Raw genomic sequence first — 17,454 nt, 5'->3', positions numbered from 1 at the left:
GGACATCCCATGGTTCATAGAAGGGAGACTAGGGATTATTACCCTCATTTTATAGACAAGAGCATCAAGGCCCAGAATGGTTAAGTGATTGTCCAAGATTAAATAAGGAGTAAACAGCAGATGAGTCATAGTTTAGGTCTCCGACTTCCAAACCCAATGGCTTTTCCATGATGCTGCATTGCCCCTTAGGCACTTCCAATTATCAGGAAGGTTCTTATCATAGTGAGTTGAAATCTGTGCCTTACACCTATTGCATCTAGTTTTGTCCTCTGATGCTGTAAAGAACAAGACTGGTCTCTTTTCCACATGACAACCTTTCAGATCCTGAAGAAGCAGCTCTGATGTTGCTCCCCCTCCCCAAGGCTTCTGTTCCTTTAGCTTAACTTCCCCATTTCCTTCAAATGATCCTTGTACATGATGGTCCCCAGTCCTAAGAACAATAGTTCATAGACTTGGGGTTAGGAAGACCCTGGGCAAATCACTTAACATTTTTTCAGCCTTAATTTCCTCATCTGTAAAAAGAGGAAAATAATAGCACTTAGCTCCTAGGATTGTTGAGAGAATCAAATGAGAATTCATACATATATTTTTATATATACATTATATATATATGCACACACACATACATATATACACATATAAATATATACATATACACACATATATACATACATACGTATATGTATATACACATATACATATGTGTATATGATATATAAATATTACATATCATATGATATATATAATCTATATGGAGAAAGAAAGCAAGTTCTTTGTAAGTCTTAAAGCATCATAAACTTGATACTATTATTACTACTGTACCATTTTGGTTCCCCTTCTTTGGATATACTCTGATTCATTACTGTCTTTCCTAAAAGGTGATTCTCAGAACCAAGGACAGTACTCTGGATGTGGTCTGAGCAGGCTGAAGCCACCTTACGATCCCACTCATTCTGCATACTAAGACCCCATCAATACAGCCTAAGATGGAGCAGGTCTTGGTAGGTTTTTTTGGCTGTTGTGCCAATATAGGTGGATCAGCTCACTGAAATCTCCAAATGTCTCTCACAAGGCCCGTCAATTGGGGTTTCTTACAACTCTTGAGACTCTGCGGTGTAAATCTGACTTCTCCAACCTTATGTGGGTAGTCAAGGCTTTGGAACCAAATGAATTTGCTGCTAGCTCCTGGTCCATTGAGATTGGGAGCTCTAGCCCAGAACTCACACTGGACTTCAGCAAACAGGCATGATCTGGAACAGCCTATAGGGGAAAGCTGGACTAAGGCCTGAGTTGACAGGTGTGGGGGTAGGGAAAAGACAGATCTACAGTGCAGAGTCAGTTACCAAGTTGGTCTCAGCTGGCCTCTGTATCATTGCCTGAATTTCTGGGTTACATCAAGGTTTGTGAATCATTTACCCCACCACAAAAATGGAAGGCAGGAAGGTGAAATGAAGCAAATGAGGAAACTGAGACTTCTGGTGGCACAATGGAAGAGTCTGCTGAGCCTGGGGACAGGACGACCTGAGTTCAAATCCAGTTTCAGATACTCAAGCTATATGACCCCAGGCAAGTCACTTAACCTCCATCTGCCTCAATTTCCTTAACTATAAAATGGGGACCATACTATCACCTCTCTTGCGGGGTTGTTGGGGGTGGGGAGGGGGCAAATGAGATAATATTTGTAAATTGCTTAGCCCAGTACCTGGCACATAGGAAGATCTATATAAATGCTTATTTCCCTTCCCTTCCCAAAGCCACATTGCTTTGAGTGTCAGGTTCTCTGACTTTTGCCACATACCACATTACAGTCATAGAATCCTAGATATGGAAGAGATCTAAGAGGGATATATAATCTAGCCCAAACATGAATTACTACTATTACCCACTGGTACTACTACTAGTAATACTACTACTACTGCTACTACTACTACTAGTACTACTACTACCACCACGACTACTACATGCTACTACTATTAGATCCTCACAACAACCCTGTGAGGTAGGTATTATTTATTATTATCCTCATTTTACAGATGAGGAAACTGAGGCATACAAAGGTTAAATGACTTTGCCAGGGTCACACAGCTACTGTCTGAAGCTGGATTTGAACTTGTCTTTCTCTTTCCAAGTTCAGCTCTCTCTCCTCTGCTCCTCCTATATGACACCTTCAACAAAGGGCTATCTAGCTTCTGCTAAAATACTTTTCGTGATGGGGAGCTCACTACCTCCAGAGGCAGTCCATTTGGCTATGATGCAGCTCTATGACAGCCTCTTAAATTCTAGGAGATGGTAGTCAGGTCCACACCAAATCTTCTTTAGACCAGACAGTCTTACTTCCCTCACATGAGGGACATTATAGTCCTGCGGAATTTCAAAGCTGGGAGGGACTTTGGGGAACATGTGGTCCAATGTATATCACATTCCCCTCCGCAGCATTGTCAGATCCAATTGAACTGGGCATTTATTTCTTCTGGAAGAAGTGGGACAAAGTGGAAGCCCAGAACATCCTCTACCACATGCTTCTCCTGAGGGAGAGGTGGTGGACTCAGGGTGCAGGATGAGATATACATTTTTAGACACGGACAAATTGGCAGTTTGTTCTTGGCTATTTGTATTTATTATAAGAGTTTTGATTTTGATTTTTCTTTTAAATAGAGAGTGTATGGAATAGAATGGAATATTAATTTTTCAGTGCCTATTATGTGCTGGGAACTTAGCACAGTCAAATGGAACAATTATTTAAAGAGCCTACTATGTGCTGGGCACTGTGCTAAATATTTTATGAATATCTCACTCGAGAGAAAATGCATGCTTATTAAATGAAAAAAATAAAACAAAATGGAAAAATAAAGAAAAATAAGAAAAAGCAGTCATGTGTCATTTCCACGCAGATCTCCAGAAAGGAGAGCTTGCTACCTTCAGAGGCAGTCGATTCCATATTGAGGACAGCTGATTGTTAGGTAACTTTTCTTTACATGGAGCCCAAGTCTGCCTCGATGCCACTTCCATTCATTCGTGCTGGTTCTGCCCTCTGGGGCCAAGCAGAATGAGCTTCCTCAGCCTCCCGCTTGCTGGCCTCTGGATTGCTCGGTGATCGTGGCCTCTGCTGCCCCGGTTAGGCCTTTACTTCCTCCCTGCAGGGGGTGGGGAAGCAGTTGGCACTCTTGGCTGCCATAATCATTCCCCTCTAGAGGAGGAGGGGCCCTGAGACCTTGTTCCACCAGCAGTATGTCATTTATTTCTCCACCCATCCCTTATTCTTTTAGATCTGTTCTCTGTAGCTTTTACTGTTGGGACAAGAGGTCTGGGCTGTGCTGGAGCGGGGCCAGGCAGGGACCAAATAGAAAAAGGGGCCAAAATGGATTCCTTAATGAGACTGGATTCTTTGCACACCCTCTTCCCTCAGATCCAGTGATCTGCTGTCCTTGGTTTGCCCCCTCAGGGTGCCGGAGGCCTTCCTTCAGTCATGCAAACCACCCCAAACCTCAGTTCTGCCAGTAATCAGATTCTGCTCATTTATCTATCCCACACCCCTACAATTCTCTCTGCCTCCAGAGAGGATGGAGAAATAGTAATAAAAGAGAAGAGTCAGAGGATCGAAATCAGAGAAAAGAAGGAGAAACCACAGCCCTCAGAGGCCATCTAGAACCAACCCCATTATTTTACAACTGAGGAAACTAGGATTCTGGGAGATATGGGGGAGACGGGCAGATGGACATGGGTATGAGAAAAGAGGAGAGAGAGAAGAAGAAACACAGGGGAGGAGAACAAAGCAGAAATGGATGCATGTAGAGATGAGGGCAGAGACTGAGCAGGAAAAAGAGATAATAGAGTTAAACAGATAGAGAAAAGCATGGCTAGAGAGGACTGAGACAGAAAGAACTGACAGAGAAGGAAAGGCTGATTATCCACTTTACTCATGACAAACTGGCATACTTGTATTTCAAGTACATGACACTTCATCTCTTGAGTCTGCACCTTTGCCTTGGTTGTTCCTCATGCCTGGAATGCCCTCCCTCTTGTCTTCTACCTCTTGACACTCTGAAGTCCCTTCAAGGCTCAGCTGAAGCACTATTCCCTTTTCAAGAAGTCTTTCTTGATCTTTGCCTCCCCCAGCTGATAGCTTCCCCATTCCTCCTCCTCAATCACTATGTTTTTATTCTTTATACGCCTTTTATATTACTTAGCAGTGAAAAAGTTGTTTTCCTACCAGGAGAATTTAAGCTCCTTGAGGGCAGAAATTGTATCACTATTGCATTAATATCCCCAGAACATAGCCCAGTGCCCAGTACAAAGGAGGTGCTTAATAGATACTTATGGACTGATAGGGACACGTAAGTAAAGAGAGACAGAGAGAGGAGACAGATACAGAGAGAGACAAGAAGACAGACAGAGAAAGAGAAAAATGAGAGACTTACTGAGAGTTTGGGGGGAGGAGAAACTGTTAGAGAGAAAGAGAGGGTGGCAGCCGCTCCTTGGCACTCCCTGCCCTCCACATCAATGACTTTTGTTAGATCCGGCTAAGCCAGGATTTTCTTTCTCTGGGAGGTTTAGGGTGAGATGTTAGGATGTTTGATTGAGATCCCAAATGTGGGCCCCATCTCAGACCAGAAATGCTCTGTCCAGACTTCAGGGGCAGCTTGGAGCCTTGCTGTTTGGGCAGAGGGGCTGAAGGTTAGGACACTGTGAGGATCAGGCATGGCTACTGGGGTCTTTGGGTATGAAGAAGGGAGGGGAAAATGATCTTGGAGTTCCAAGCCCCTGATACCACCAGTTACTGCTCCACTAGCACCAGAAGCTCTCAGCATATCCCAAAGGAAACTCATCTTCTCCCCTTACCCTGCCTGACCCCTGCTCAACTGTCCAAATCCGGACAGTGGTACCAAGACTGAAAACCTTGTAGTCATAACTCATCTCTCTTACTGCTCCCAAGTCACTTGGTTCCCAAGTCCTGACCCCTCAACTTCCGTGGTGTCTCTCATATCTGTTGTCCCTTCCCACTTCCATCACCTGACTCTGGGGCCTTAGTGTCTTTCACTTGCACAATTGCCTCCTAAGTGGTCTCCTCCTTCTAAGCTGTTCTCTCCACAACTGATCAAAAGATCTTCCTAAGGCACATGACCCACCATGATAGTCCTCTCCTCTCCTCTCCTCTCCTCTCCTCTCCTCTCCTCTCCTCTCCCCTCCCATACCCTCCTCTCCTCTCATCTGTCCTCTCCTCTTCCCTCTTCCACTCCCCTGTCCCCTCCTCCCCCTGGACCCATCTGAAAGTAGGGATGCTCACTATCTAATTTCTTTAATGCTGCTCTAAAGGTTAATTGGTCTGAAGGAGTAATGCTGGCTAATGATATCTGCCTCCAGGCTCCCCCGACTCCTGCTTTATACAAGCCAGCTGAGGGTACAGCACTCAGCAAAGATGCCCAACCAGTCTCTGACTATCCCTTTCCCAGCTACCCAGGTCCAGGCGAGAGCTGCATTGGAGGGAAGGGGAGGGGAGCTGGTACCGAGGGTGGGTTGGTTCCACTTGCATTTCATGTCTTGTTATAAGGGGATCCGTTAAGTGTGGCAACTGCTCTCTCTCTGCTCATTACCCCAGCCAAAGGTCCGGAGACAGGCCCTAATGAGGGAAGAGTGTGCCAGCCTTGGGGGTGGCTGTGGCTGCTGCTGCTGACGCTACCGGGAGCTGAGAGAAGATGGGAGATGGGGCAGCGTCCTGCCCCTCCCTACTGGACAGAGCAGGCCCAAATTTCCCATTTGCCGTTTATGACAGCTAATTAGTTATTCCACTAAAAAAATCTTTGCTTTAAATAAAAGGACTAATTATACACAAAGGTCAACCCCCAGCCTCATGTGAAGCCCAGGTAATTGGCTTATTTTTCCCACATTGTCGGCGTTTCTACACTTGCAGGCAGTCACCTTTAACTCTTTCCTGGCTCTTTGGTGCCATCCCCAAGCTCACTAGGCCACACTCTCTGGGAATCTCCTGGGCCTGTCCCCGCCCCATAGGGCTCTCAGGTGGGATAGTACTTGCTCCACTCTCTGCCTAGCTTATTACACCTGGTACATTGGAACGAGTGCTGGGTTTGGAGTCACAACACTTGAGTTTGAAGTCTGGCTTGGTCACTTCTTTGGGCCTCAGTTTCCTTATCAATTAAATGGGGATGATACTTCTGCATTATGTATCTCAGAGGACTGATGTGAAGAAAAAATGCTGCAGGCTGGGAGACAGGGTTTAGTGGGTAGCAATAGACATTTTAAAAAAATAAAACGTTTTTTAAATGCCCAAAAAATTCAGAGCCACAGAGTAATTTTGTTACTGCCTTGTTGAATGCAGAATATGTGTTTTTCTTGAAAAATGTCATATAGAACAGGTCAGATTTTCTTACTTTGCTCAAACAGTATCTGAAAGTATTTGCATTTATTGATGATTAAGTTTACAGTCAAAACTGATTTGAAAAAAGAAAGCATTGACCTTGTGGGCTACATGAATATTTTTATCATTCCCATTTTCCCAACAAGGGATGTGATTTGGTCACAGACAGAACGCAACGGCCGAGTGAGGATCAAAACCCAGGCCATCAGACCCCAGCGCTAGCACCCCTTCTCCAGTCAGACCCCAGTTCCAATCAGTGACTATTTGTTGATCAACTGAGTGATGGACCAGCCTAATGATGGATAATCCCAGGCCTGGCAGCCTGTCCTCATCTCTCTCTCCCCTCAGTTGTCACTGAGCTCCTTATCTGGACCACTGCTCGGGCAGCACGTAGCCAAGACATTTTATATTAACAATAGCTCACATTTATATGGTGATGTTAATGCTTCCAAAGACCCTTGCTAGACTGTGTTAGTGTCTCCTTGTTAAGGACAGGAAAACACACACAGAAACTACCTGCTTTACTCAAGGTCACACAACCAGCCAATGTCACGCCTTGAACTTAAGTCTTCTCACTTCCAACGTTCTTTCCACTACCCTCCACTGCCTCTTGTGCATTAAATGCTTCCTGTAGGGATATTTTATTTCCCCAGCTAGACTGGGAATTGGAGACAGTCCACTTTTCTGTAGGGCAGACCAAGACCAAAAGCTTAGCAACTGCTCCTCCTGCATACAGAGGAGGGGTGAAGGGAAAAGGGGCAAGCATTTATTAAGTGCCTACTATGTGCCAGCACTGTACAAATATTATCTAATTTGATCTCACAACAACCTTGGAGGTAGATGCTCTTATTATCCCTATTTTACAGTCAAGGAAACTGAGGCAGACAGAGGTTAAGCGACTTGCACAAGGTCACACAGCTAGTAAGTGTTCAAGACTGGATTTGAACTCAGGTCTTCCTGAGTGCAGGCCTACTTTACCTTTGCCTCTACAACCTAGCTAAGGGACCCATGGCAGCAGAATTTTCCTCCTCATTTTACAGAGGAGGGAACTGGTTCAGAGGGAAAACATGCAGGATTTAGATCCAGAGAATTTGGTTTAAATCTTACCACTTATTACCTGTGTGAGCTTGCGCAAGTCCAGTTCCCTCATCTGTAAAATGGGAGGGTTGGGCTTGATGTCCATTCCAGGACTAAGTCTTTGACCTTATGAACTATAGGATGAAGCAACAGAAACAATGATGGCAATTGGAAATGACTCGACCCAGGTGGCACATTTACTGAAAATCAGAGCTAGGATCTGAACCCAGGTCTTCTGACTCAGAATCCAGTGTTCTCTACAGTGCCCCTCCCCAGCAGAGCAGACCCTGGATAGATGCTTGTCGATAGTAGTTCAATGTTTCCCTGTCTCTGAAATATTCGTTCCAAAGGGTGATGAAGGCATTGCATTTCTGTAGGAGGTAAAGTGATTTTAATGAGTTTGGATAAAAAGGGTGCTTTAGTGATACTAGAAACAGACAAATCCTCTATGTCCTTCAGGTCTCTTCTGATGAAAGTTCCACAACGGCAGTGACAGTGACCACTAAATGCTTCAATTCCCCACTGCCCTCCTCCTAATCTCCAAGAACAGTTTAAGGTCCGTGGAGCTTGCGGGTAATCACAGGCTGGGGACTGATGCCTGCCCTCTAGTCAACTGGCTTTTCGTAGGGGCTATGTGCCAGGGACTGTGCTAAGCACTGGGGGTGCCAGCAAAGGAATTCCTTAAGGGACCCACAGTCTAATGGGGAAAACAGCACCAAAAGGGAGCTGAGAGGAGGTGGAGATATCTGTTAGGGTGGGAGGTGGTGAAGCCTGAAGAGTGGAACATGGTTGGGCCCTTTCTCAAAATGGAGACCCTGAGAGAAGGAAAAGGGAGCTACGGTGGCAGAGGGACATGGATGAGCATCCTAGAAACTAGAGATGGAAAAGGTATGGCTTCATTTAACCTCCATGATCCATAGGCAACCCTCTAGGTACTTAATGAGTTAGAGGGGTGACAACCTGTGTTGGTGAAGGTAGTTCCCACCGTAAATGTCGTAGATCATTAAAGAATTAATTAAGTCAGTAGGTGAGGGAATATAGATATAATTTAATTTAGCTTTTGGGAAGGCCCTTGACAAAATCTCTTGTACTAGTCTATATCTATTCTATAGATAGATCTATAGATAGATATCTATTTCATAGATAGATTCTTAAACATTTTGTAAAATTTGGATTCAATCAAAAGATCTAGAAGGCCACATGTGGCCTCAAGGCCCACACCTGGGCTAGATGATAGTAGAATTCAATGGATACATTGCTTGACAGCATAATGAGTTATATGGAAAATAGAGTTATATGGATACATTCGGAAAAGAGTCTCCAGTAGAGTGCCCTAGGAATCTGTTCTATTGAGTATTGTCATGAATGACTTGGATAAAGTCATATTCATCAGCTTTGAGATGACTAGAAGGGATTGACAACACAGGATGTTTCCACGTTGTCTCCTCCACTAGTCTCTGAGATCCTTGAGATCAGGGATTGTTATTTGCCTTATTTTGTACTCCCAGTACTTAGCATGGCACCAGGCCCTTTGCATGTGTTTAATAAACATTTGTTGATTGATATCAGGCAATGGAATCAGGATCCAAGAAGATCTTAATGTTGGGTCAAATGTAATAAAATGCAATCTGCCAGGGCATAAATATAGTCTTGCAGTTCGGTTCTGAAATTTGATTGTCTACATGGAAGATGGAGGAGGCATGGCAAGGCAGCAGTTTTTCTGAGAAAAAAAAAAGATCTAGATGCAGGGGTGGGGAACCTGTGGTCTCAAGGCCACCCTCTAGGTGGTCAAGTGCAGCCCTTTGACTGAATTCAAAGTTGTCTGAAGTACTCTATGCCATACACCAAGTTGTTTCTACCCTTATCTGGGCCCTAGCCTACATCTGAGCAGGGGAGAGGTAAGCCAGGGATATGCTTAGAAGGACAGCAGGAAAGTCATTCCAGCTCCTCTGTCCCTTCAGACTCCCCCATCTTCCCAGGCCCAGGATGGGGGTGGGAACACCAAGCCACAGACCTGTCTAGACGTAGGATTCTCCCCAGGCCAGTTGGGCTGGCAGCCCTGGCTGGCTCCCTCCATTACAGAGATAGTGAACCTTCTCCAAGGTCCATTTGGGATCCACTTTAAGGTTATCTAAAAATCAAACCTGCCCTGCAAACCTTTTAATGTGCTCCTGACTTCAGAGAACAGCTTTGCTCCTTCAGTAATTACCAGCTGCCCAGGAAAACACTCTCTCTCTCTCTCTCTCTCTCTCTCTCTCTCTCTCTCTCTCTCTCTCTCTCTCTCTCTCTCTCTCTCTCTCTCGCTCACTCTCTCTCTCTCCCTCTCTCTCTCTCCCTCTCTCTCTCTCTCTCTCTCTCTCTCTCTCTCTCTCTCTCTCTCTCTCCCTCCCTCTCTCCCTCCCTCCCTCCCATGTTCACAGATACTTGAATAAATCCCCGCTCCCATTCTCAGCATATGCTCAAGAATGGAATATCTTTTGTGAATTTTAAGAGTGAATTGGGCGCTCAACTGAATGATCATTTTTCTGGGTGACAAATCAGAAGACGAGATTTTCAAAATCAGTATAACCTCTTCATTTTCTGTTTTCCTTCTTTATACATTTTGTTTGAAAACATCAGACTCTTTCCTAGATACATAAAGTATCCCTTCTTTCCACTAGATTATCCTTCAAAAGCATGATTTTGATCTACAGTAAATCTTATTTTCCATTTCTCTAGTTTACTGGTTAAAAAAATGTCCGAATGATGCTCTTAAAACAATCATTACTGTTACTGATGAATGAGAGGAAGATGTTCAATGACTAGCTCAGGGTCACACAGCCAGGAACTGTCTGGGGCTGCATTTGAACTCAGGTCTTCCTGACTTGAGTTCCGGGGCTGTATCCTCTTGACCACCCTCCTCTCTCCAGGCAAGTCCAAATAAAAGCCACTACTCCCCTACTTCTCTCAGTGGTCTACCCATAGCTTTACCCAATTCTTACTTTCAGGAAGTGCCTCTTAATATCTAACCTAAATTCCAGGCTGCAGATTAGACTTGAGAGTGGTGAAGGAGGTCAGTTGGAGAGCCTTTCCAGCCTTTTCCTAGAATGCATGAGAATCACTCTGAATCCCAGGGCTTCACAGAGGCAGGTAGGAGGCCCAGTGGATGGAGTGCTAGACTTGGAGTCAGGAAGACCTGAGTTCAAAGCTAGCCTCAGACACATTTTAGCTTTGTGATCCTGAGTAGGGGCAACTAAGTCGATTGAATACAGAGCTTGGAATCAGGAAGACTCATCTTCCTGAGTAAAATTTTGGCCTAAGTCACTTACAAGGTGTGTGACCCTGGACAAGTGACAACCCTGTTTGCCTCAGATTCCTCATCTGTAAAATGAGGATAATCCTATCTCTCACCTCCCAGGTTGTCTATGAGGATAAAGTGAGTTAACATTTGTAGAGTGCTTTGTAAATGCTAGTTATTTATACCATTATAGGCTCTGAAATCTTAGAAGGGGTAAGGCTGACTCTCTTTTCTGCATCTTTAACCTTGAGCTCTCCCTGAAGTTTCAGGCCTTCCTCTCCACCTGCCTGCTGAGTACTACTCTTCCTCTGGGAATCTGCCCCACCAGAGCCAGAAACTCAACATGTTCCAGACTGATCTCATGTTCTCTCCCTCTCCTCCTTCCCTCTGTCGCTATGGCCCCAGTCCAGCTCTCTTGCCTGGAGCTGTTGTGCACTTGGGAACTAAACTCCAAGAGATTCCTGCTATCTTGGGGCTGGAAGTCTAAGTGCTTCATCTTACAGAGAGGAAACTGAGACTCAGAGAAAGATAGAGAGTAGCTCAAGGCCACAAAACAAATTAATGACAGGTCTCTCTAAGGTCCCTGTTGGGGGCTCTCAACCAGAACAGAGGTTCTTGACTCTGTGTGTGTGTGGGTGTGAGAGAGAGAGAGACAGAGACAGACAGAAAGATAGAGAGACAGACGGACAGACAGAGACAGACAGAAAGACAGAGGCAGACAGAGACAGACACAGAGACACAGACAGACACAGACAGACACAGACAGAGAGATGAACCCCTTCAGTAGTCTGGTTAAACTTAGGGAGTCTTTCTTAAAAATTGTGATAAGTTGCCAGGCACTGTGCTAAGTGCTTTACAATTTGTATTTCATTTCATTTCAACAACCCTGGGATAAGCACTATATTATCCCCATTTTACAAATAAGGAAAGTCAAACAAACAGTGGTAAGTGACTTGCTCAGCTAGCAAGTGTCTGAGGCTGGATTTAAACTCAGGTCTTCTGATTCCAGGGCAGGTGCTCTATCTACTTTGCCACCTAGCTGCTTCTCAGAATCACATTTTTAAATATATAGGATTATCAAGTTAACCAATTATATTAAAATATGGTTATCAAAATAATTTTTAAAAATACAATTCGCAGAGATCCCTGAAATCTATCCATGGATCCCTGGGGGGTGGATTGAGTTTGAGAACCTCAGCCATAGACTAGATCGAGCTGCCCCTGAAGGTCCATTGAGAGTCCTCCAGTGAATGCTGTCCCTAGTGTAGATAGGTCATCAAGGTCATACATATGTAGGAATGGACCTTCTCAGGTCTTGGTTCCTTAGTCAGTGGTGGTGGTGCTGGGCTTACAAAGCGCAGTTTGGGATTCACCTCCAGCATGGAGGAAGAGGCTTTTCCAATATCCAGACAAATTATTTTCTTTCCTTCCCATAGTGTAGAGAGAGGCTCCTTTGATACCCAAGAAAGGAAATGAAAGCCATCTAAAACTAAACTAGATTTAAGAAAATAAATAAATAGAACCAGAATAAACCTCCTTGAGAAGTAGTGAGCTCCCCATTACTAGATGTATTTGGTAATCAGAGATGCCATAGGGAGGATTCTTAAATTGGGACTGGGAACACACTGGGCTAGAAAACCTTGAAAGTCTATTATTCTGATGAGATGAAAGTAGCTGTGATATAATGGAAAAGGCACTGAATTTGGATTCAGAGACCTAAGTCTGAATCCCAGCTCTTCTACTTTCCTTTTTCTGTGACTTTTAAGCAGATCACCGTCCCTCTCTGGGTCTCAGTTTCTCCATTTGAAGGGAAGGGATGATAATAAGCTTCCAGGAGGCTAAGGTAACTCATATCAAAGTGCCATCTACATATCAATATTAGTCTTCTAGGACAAGTTTCATCTGAGGCTCAGAGGGTTACCACACCCATCCTGTATGTCATACCGCAGTGCCCCCTTTGGGGCATACCTCTGAAGGATGGTCACAGCTGGTACAGTCAGACCAGCTGATTTAAACTGAGCCTGGGACCCAGGTCACCAATACCCAAGCTCCTCCCATGATGAGATCAGTGGCATACTTTTGGTGCAACTCAGCAATGCAGAGTGAAGAAGAAACCTCATGGGATAAACTGTCCATGTTCCAGGACACCTCTCCTAGAGGAGCCTTAGGAGATGGGCAGTTGTGGCTCGGGATCCAATAACCCAAGAGAGAACAGTGAGGAGCCCCAAGCCCCTCAGACCTTCTGCTGCTGCTGTGTTTTCACAAGTCCACCAGTGCCCTATTTTCCCCACTCTGCACAAAGATCTCTCTGCTGTAGCATGATATATGAGCCAGGCAAGGTCATCTTTGGTGCCCATCTCTTCTCTCTTGTTCCTGCCGTCAGTCTAGTACAATAGCTAGGACAGTACAGTCTAGTATAAGCCTTCTTCACCTCTTACCCAGACTATTTGGGAGTCTCATAACTGCTCTGCCCACCTCCACTCTCTTCTTCTGATTTATCTTTCAGATTGCTGCAGCAATAATCTTTCTTACCCTTGGATCTGGCCATCATGTTTTCAGGGTTATTACATTTCCATTTGGAAATAGAATCAAAAAGGCCGGTCTTAGACACCTGACCTCAAGGACAGTAGATGCAGAGTCTACAGGATGGGGAAGGCAGAGCCTACTTGAGAATGGGAAAGTGTCAAAGCAGGGAGGGGAAGAACAAGTTTATTCAGTGGGAACCATCTGAGAACCAGGTAATCCAAGAGTCCTCAAACACTTGAGGCTTGAGAAAGTCACTTAACCTGAGCCCCAGTAGCTTCATTTTGTAAAATGTGGGAAGGGCTTTTAGAGCTCAGCTAGCCAGCCCCTTGGGTAAAATTCTAAGCTGTGACTTTGGAGGACTCTCCCTGCTATAACATTTACGTTCTGTGTTCTGACAACTGTCTCACCTATATGTTCTATGATCTAGACACTAATATGCCTCTGCATTCTAAAGTACTGACAGGTTCCGACATGTTACGTTCTACATTCTAAAGCCCCTTCTAGTTATGGGATTTGTATTTTATATTCCAAGATCTCTCCCAGCTGGGACACTCTCTGTTCGAAGGTCCCTTCCAACACTGATATTATATGTTCTAATGTCCCTGTCAGCTTTTACATTCTCTGTTCTGTGTTCTAGGGCCCCTCCCTGCTGGGATAGTTTATGTTCTAAGGTTCCTCCCAGCTGCGACACTCTGTGTTCTATATTCTAGGTGCCCTCCCACCTTTGATGTCCTGTGGACCAACCACAGAGCATCTGAAAGCTCTCTTCCTAAGGCAGCTCATTGCCAGCTCTTGGGACACCCAGAAGGACTCCCGTGGCTGGTCTAATGAAATCAGGGTCTTAAGTGTCCTGCAAGCTCTTAAAAAAAGAAAAGTTTGCCTCTCCAGACGAGGCTCAATTTCACAGCATCAGGGAACTGTATGCCAAAGCAGTGAGCCGGAAAACGAGTCTAGCAGGAGTCAGAGACGCGTTGCTGGCATCAGGGGATTTTAGATTAGAGTCCTTCAAAATCAATTTTGAATTCAAACTTCTAAACGCACTCTCTCCAATTGAGGCAGAGCGCTTCCACTCTGGGGAAAGCTGGAGGGAGTCACGGTTGCCTCCCCAACGGCAGTCACACTCTTTGGAGGAGGGGACCACCGCTAAGCCAGCACAGGGGCTGAAGACAACTGAAGGGACGCTTGGACATCAGTCAGGCTCCTCCCTTCCCCTGCCCAACCTACATAGAAAGGGAACTGACATCTAGAAAGGGGTCACCCAGCTGCTTGGCGGTGGAAAGACGTGTGTGTGTGTGTGTGTGTGTGTGTGTGTGTGTGTGTGTGTGTGTGTGTGTCCTAAGTTCCAGGCCTAGATTTTCCGAAGCCCCCCCTCCCCACCCACCCATGGGGCATTCCCAAATGGCTCTGAGTCTAGCTGGTCCCTAGAAGGACAGGTGACTAGATTGGACTTCCAGACAGCAAGGAGAACCATTTACTGGTGAGTGTGAACTGAGAAGCACCTGGAAGTGACAACAGTTTTGAATCAGAACACCTGGGTTCAAGTCCTGCCTGTAACCCTCATAGTGTCTAGAAGAGGATGATTCACAGATAGAAGGGGCTTATTGGATATTTGTTGACTGATACCTAGAGAATCTTAAGACTGTAGGTCCAGAAGGGAACTAGAGGCATTGGGGCACAGTGGGAAATGCTGGCTTTAGAGACAGAGGACTGGGCTCAAACTGGGCATTGCTTACTACTTGTGTGACCTTGGATAAGTCTCTTCTGAGTCTCAGTTTCTCCACTTGTAAAGTAAGAGATTTGGTTTAAATGATCTCTAAGGTCCAGGAGAAGAATTTTAATGGAAAAACATGTATCCCTTAAAGATGTTACTGACTATATCAAGGTGACCTTCAACTCAGGGGGTGCCCACTTATTGGTGAAGGGTTAAACAAAAGATGATATATGAATATAATCAAATCCTATAAGAAAATGATACAGCAATGATGTCAAACTAAAAAAGAAAAGGATCCCTTTAGGCCTGGTGTTGATTTAGAAAACCACAAATGAACATTATCTATACTTTATTGTATTTTTATTTATTTTGTTCAGCATTTCCCAATTCCATTTTAATCTAGTTCAGGCTATGCTTGGGAGTCTTTCATGTTGCCCCCACAGGCAGTGAATTTGTCACCTCTGAGCAGGGTACAGTTTCAGAGAAACCTGGAACAGTATTGGTATGAACCCACGCAGAGGCAGCTCAGCAGAATCTAGAGAACAATTCATGCTATGATGAAAGCACTATAGAGAAAAACAATTCTGAAAGACTGTTAGAAGTCCAGTTTATATAATGACAAAACCACAACTGCAGATGAAGCATGATACCCTTCGGAGAGGGAGGTGGTGGACTCAGGGTATAAAATGAGGCAGACACTCTAGGATAGGGCCAATGAGACAACATTCAGAAGTGGAAAGAAAACCCCACAGATCTTGCCCTCAAGGAGCTCATAGTCTCTTAAGTAGGACAACGTGTGCATGGATAAGTATAATATGAGGTCAGTAAAAAGGAGATCCAGAAAGATGGCTCTTTGAAAATCTGAGAAGTCACTTTCAGCTGAGGGCATCTGGGAAACTTCATGGAGGAAAAGAAAGATCTTGATAGAAATGAAAGTAAATGTATAAATGTGAGGAGAAAAGAGATGGTGGGGCTAGATTAAAGAATGGTAAGTAGCTTAGTTTGACTGAAACAGTGGATACATGAAAGGAAAAAGAGCCAAATAAACAGGAATAGGTAAGATAGAACCAGATCAGAGAGGGCTTCAATGCCAGGACAGAGTTTCTTTTATCCTATAGGCAAACGGGAGTCATTGAATGTTTTTGAGCACAGGGGTGACCTAGTTCAACTTCTACTAAGCAGATACCTTTGGTCTGATCTCATTTGCTCCTCAAATTCTCTCTAAGAGGTGGGTTGCTGCGAATGTCCCCATCTCACCTAGGCTCACACAGGGAGGTGTCCAAGGCGGGACCTACATCTTCTTGACTCCAAGTCTAAGACTATGCCTGACTTAAATATACTGTGGTGTCTGCAATTGTCAGAAAGGCTATTCTGGTAGCCCCCTAAAGTGGTCTGTCTGCTTCAGCTTCTCCCTTCTCTCACCCAACTCATTTGTCTTTGTATAACCCTAATAAAAATGTTAAACAGTGTAAGATTAAGAAGAGATCCTTGGGACACTCCACCAAAGACTCCTTGAGCATTGCTCTTCAACCTTCTCCAAATCTATCAAATTAGACCATGATCTAGCCCACATTTCTCCGTTTTTTCCCCAACAAGAAAAGTTGGGAAGATTTTAATAATAATAATAATACTATAAATAATTGTTAACATGTACATGGTGCTTACCACATACCAGGCACTGTGCTAAGTAAGCATTTTGCAAATATCATTTGATCCTCACAATCACCCTGGGAGGTAGGGGCTATTATTATCCCCATTTTACAAATGAGGAAACTGAGGCAAACAGAGGTTAAGTGGCTTGCCCTGGGTCACACAGTTAGTCAGTATCTGAAGCTAGATTTGAACTCAAATCTTTCTGACTTTTTCAAACGCTTTGCTAAAATCAAGTTTAACTACACATACCTACTGCATTTTCCTGTATTCAGCCAACCCAGATTCTAAGGTAGGCCTTATTTACTACATTTACTTATTCACTTTTTTTGTACTATATTTACTTATTTGTTATGACACACTTCCTCTTATATTGGCTAATTGTATAGATTATAGATTTAGCGCTAGAAGAAACTTTATGAATCATCTAGACCCTTACATATTTTTCTATAACTTACATAGAGTAGTCAGAAGGGACATGATTTGCTCCCTAGGGTAGGAAACAAGTCTGATCATAGGACAAACCAAAGATTTAATAAAATCATGGATTTTAAAGCTGGAGGAGAACTTAGAGATTCTCTAGTAACACCTTCCCCACTCTCGGTTTCACTCTCCCTCTTCCCCCCTGCTCCACTTTGAGGCTGAATGTAGGGGAATGATTTGTCCATGAACGCTAGTAAGCGTTCCTGGTGACTGAGCTCCTGGGAGGGAATACTCCCCTAGAGGTGGTCCTGGTAGTGGGGTGGGGGAAGGTTGGAAGAGTTATTGAACAAGAGGAACCCTTTCAGAACTATACATGTGTGTATGCATGCATACGTACACTCACAGCCACACATCTCT

At 44.4% G+C, this 17,454-nt stretch overlaps 1 protein-coding gene across 4 annotated transcripts in view; it reads right to left on the bottom strand.

The window, feature by feature from the left end:
* Positions 1–17,454, bottom strand: part of LMO1 (LIM domain only 1) — a 67,527-nt gene that overhangs the window by 14,790 nt on the left and 35,283 nt on the right. For 2 of the 4 annotated variants that reach the window (XM_072619520.1, XM_072619521.1), the window contains exon 2: positions 2,917–3,134. The exons of the other annotated variants lie outside the window; for them this stretch is intronic. In XM_072619520.1, the coding sequence (XP_072475621.1) occupies positions 2,917–2,938 (22 nt within the window). In that variant the 5' untranslated portion in view covers positions 2,939–3,134. The remainder of the gene's footprint in view (positions 1–2,916; positions 3,135–17,454) is intronic. 4 annotated transcript variants of the gene reach the window in all.

This window comes from Notamacropus eugenii, chromosome 6, assembly GCF_028372415.1.
Source record: "Notamacropus eugenii isolate mMacEug1 chromosome 6, mMacEug1.pri_v2, whole genome shotgun sequence".
In the NCBI taxonomy this organism is placed as follows: Eukaryota; Metazoa; Chordata; class Mammalia; order Diprotodontia; family Macropodidae; genus Notamacropus; species Notamacropus eugenii.
This window is presented reverse-complemented; position numbering and strand designations above follow the sequence as displayed.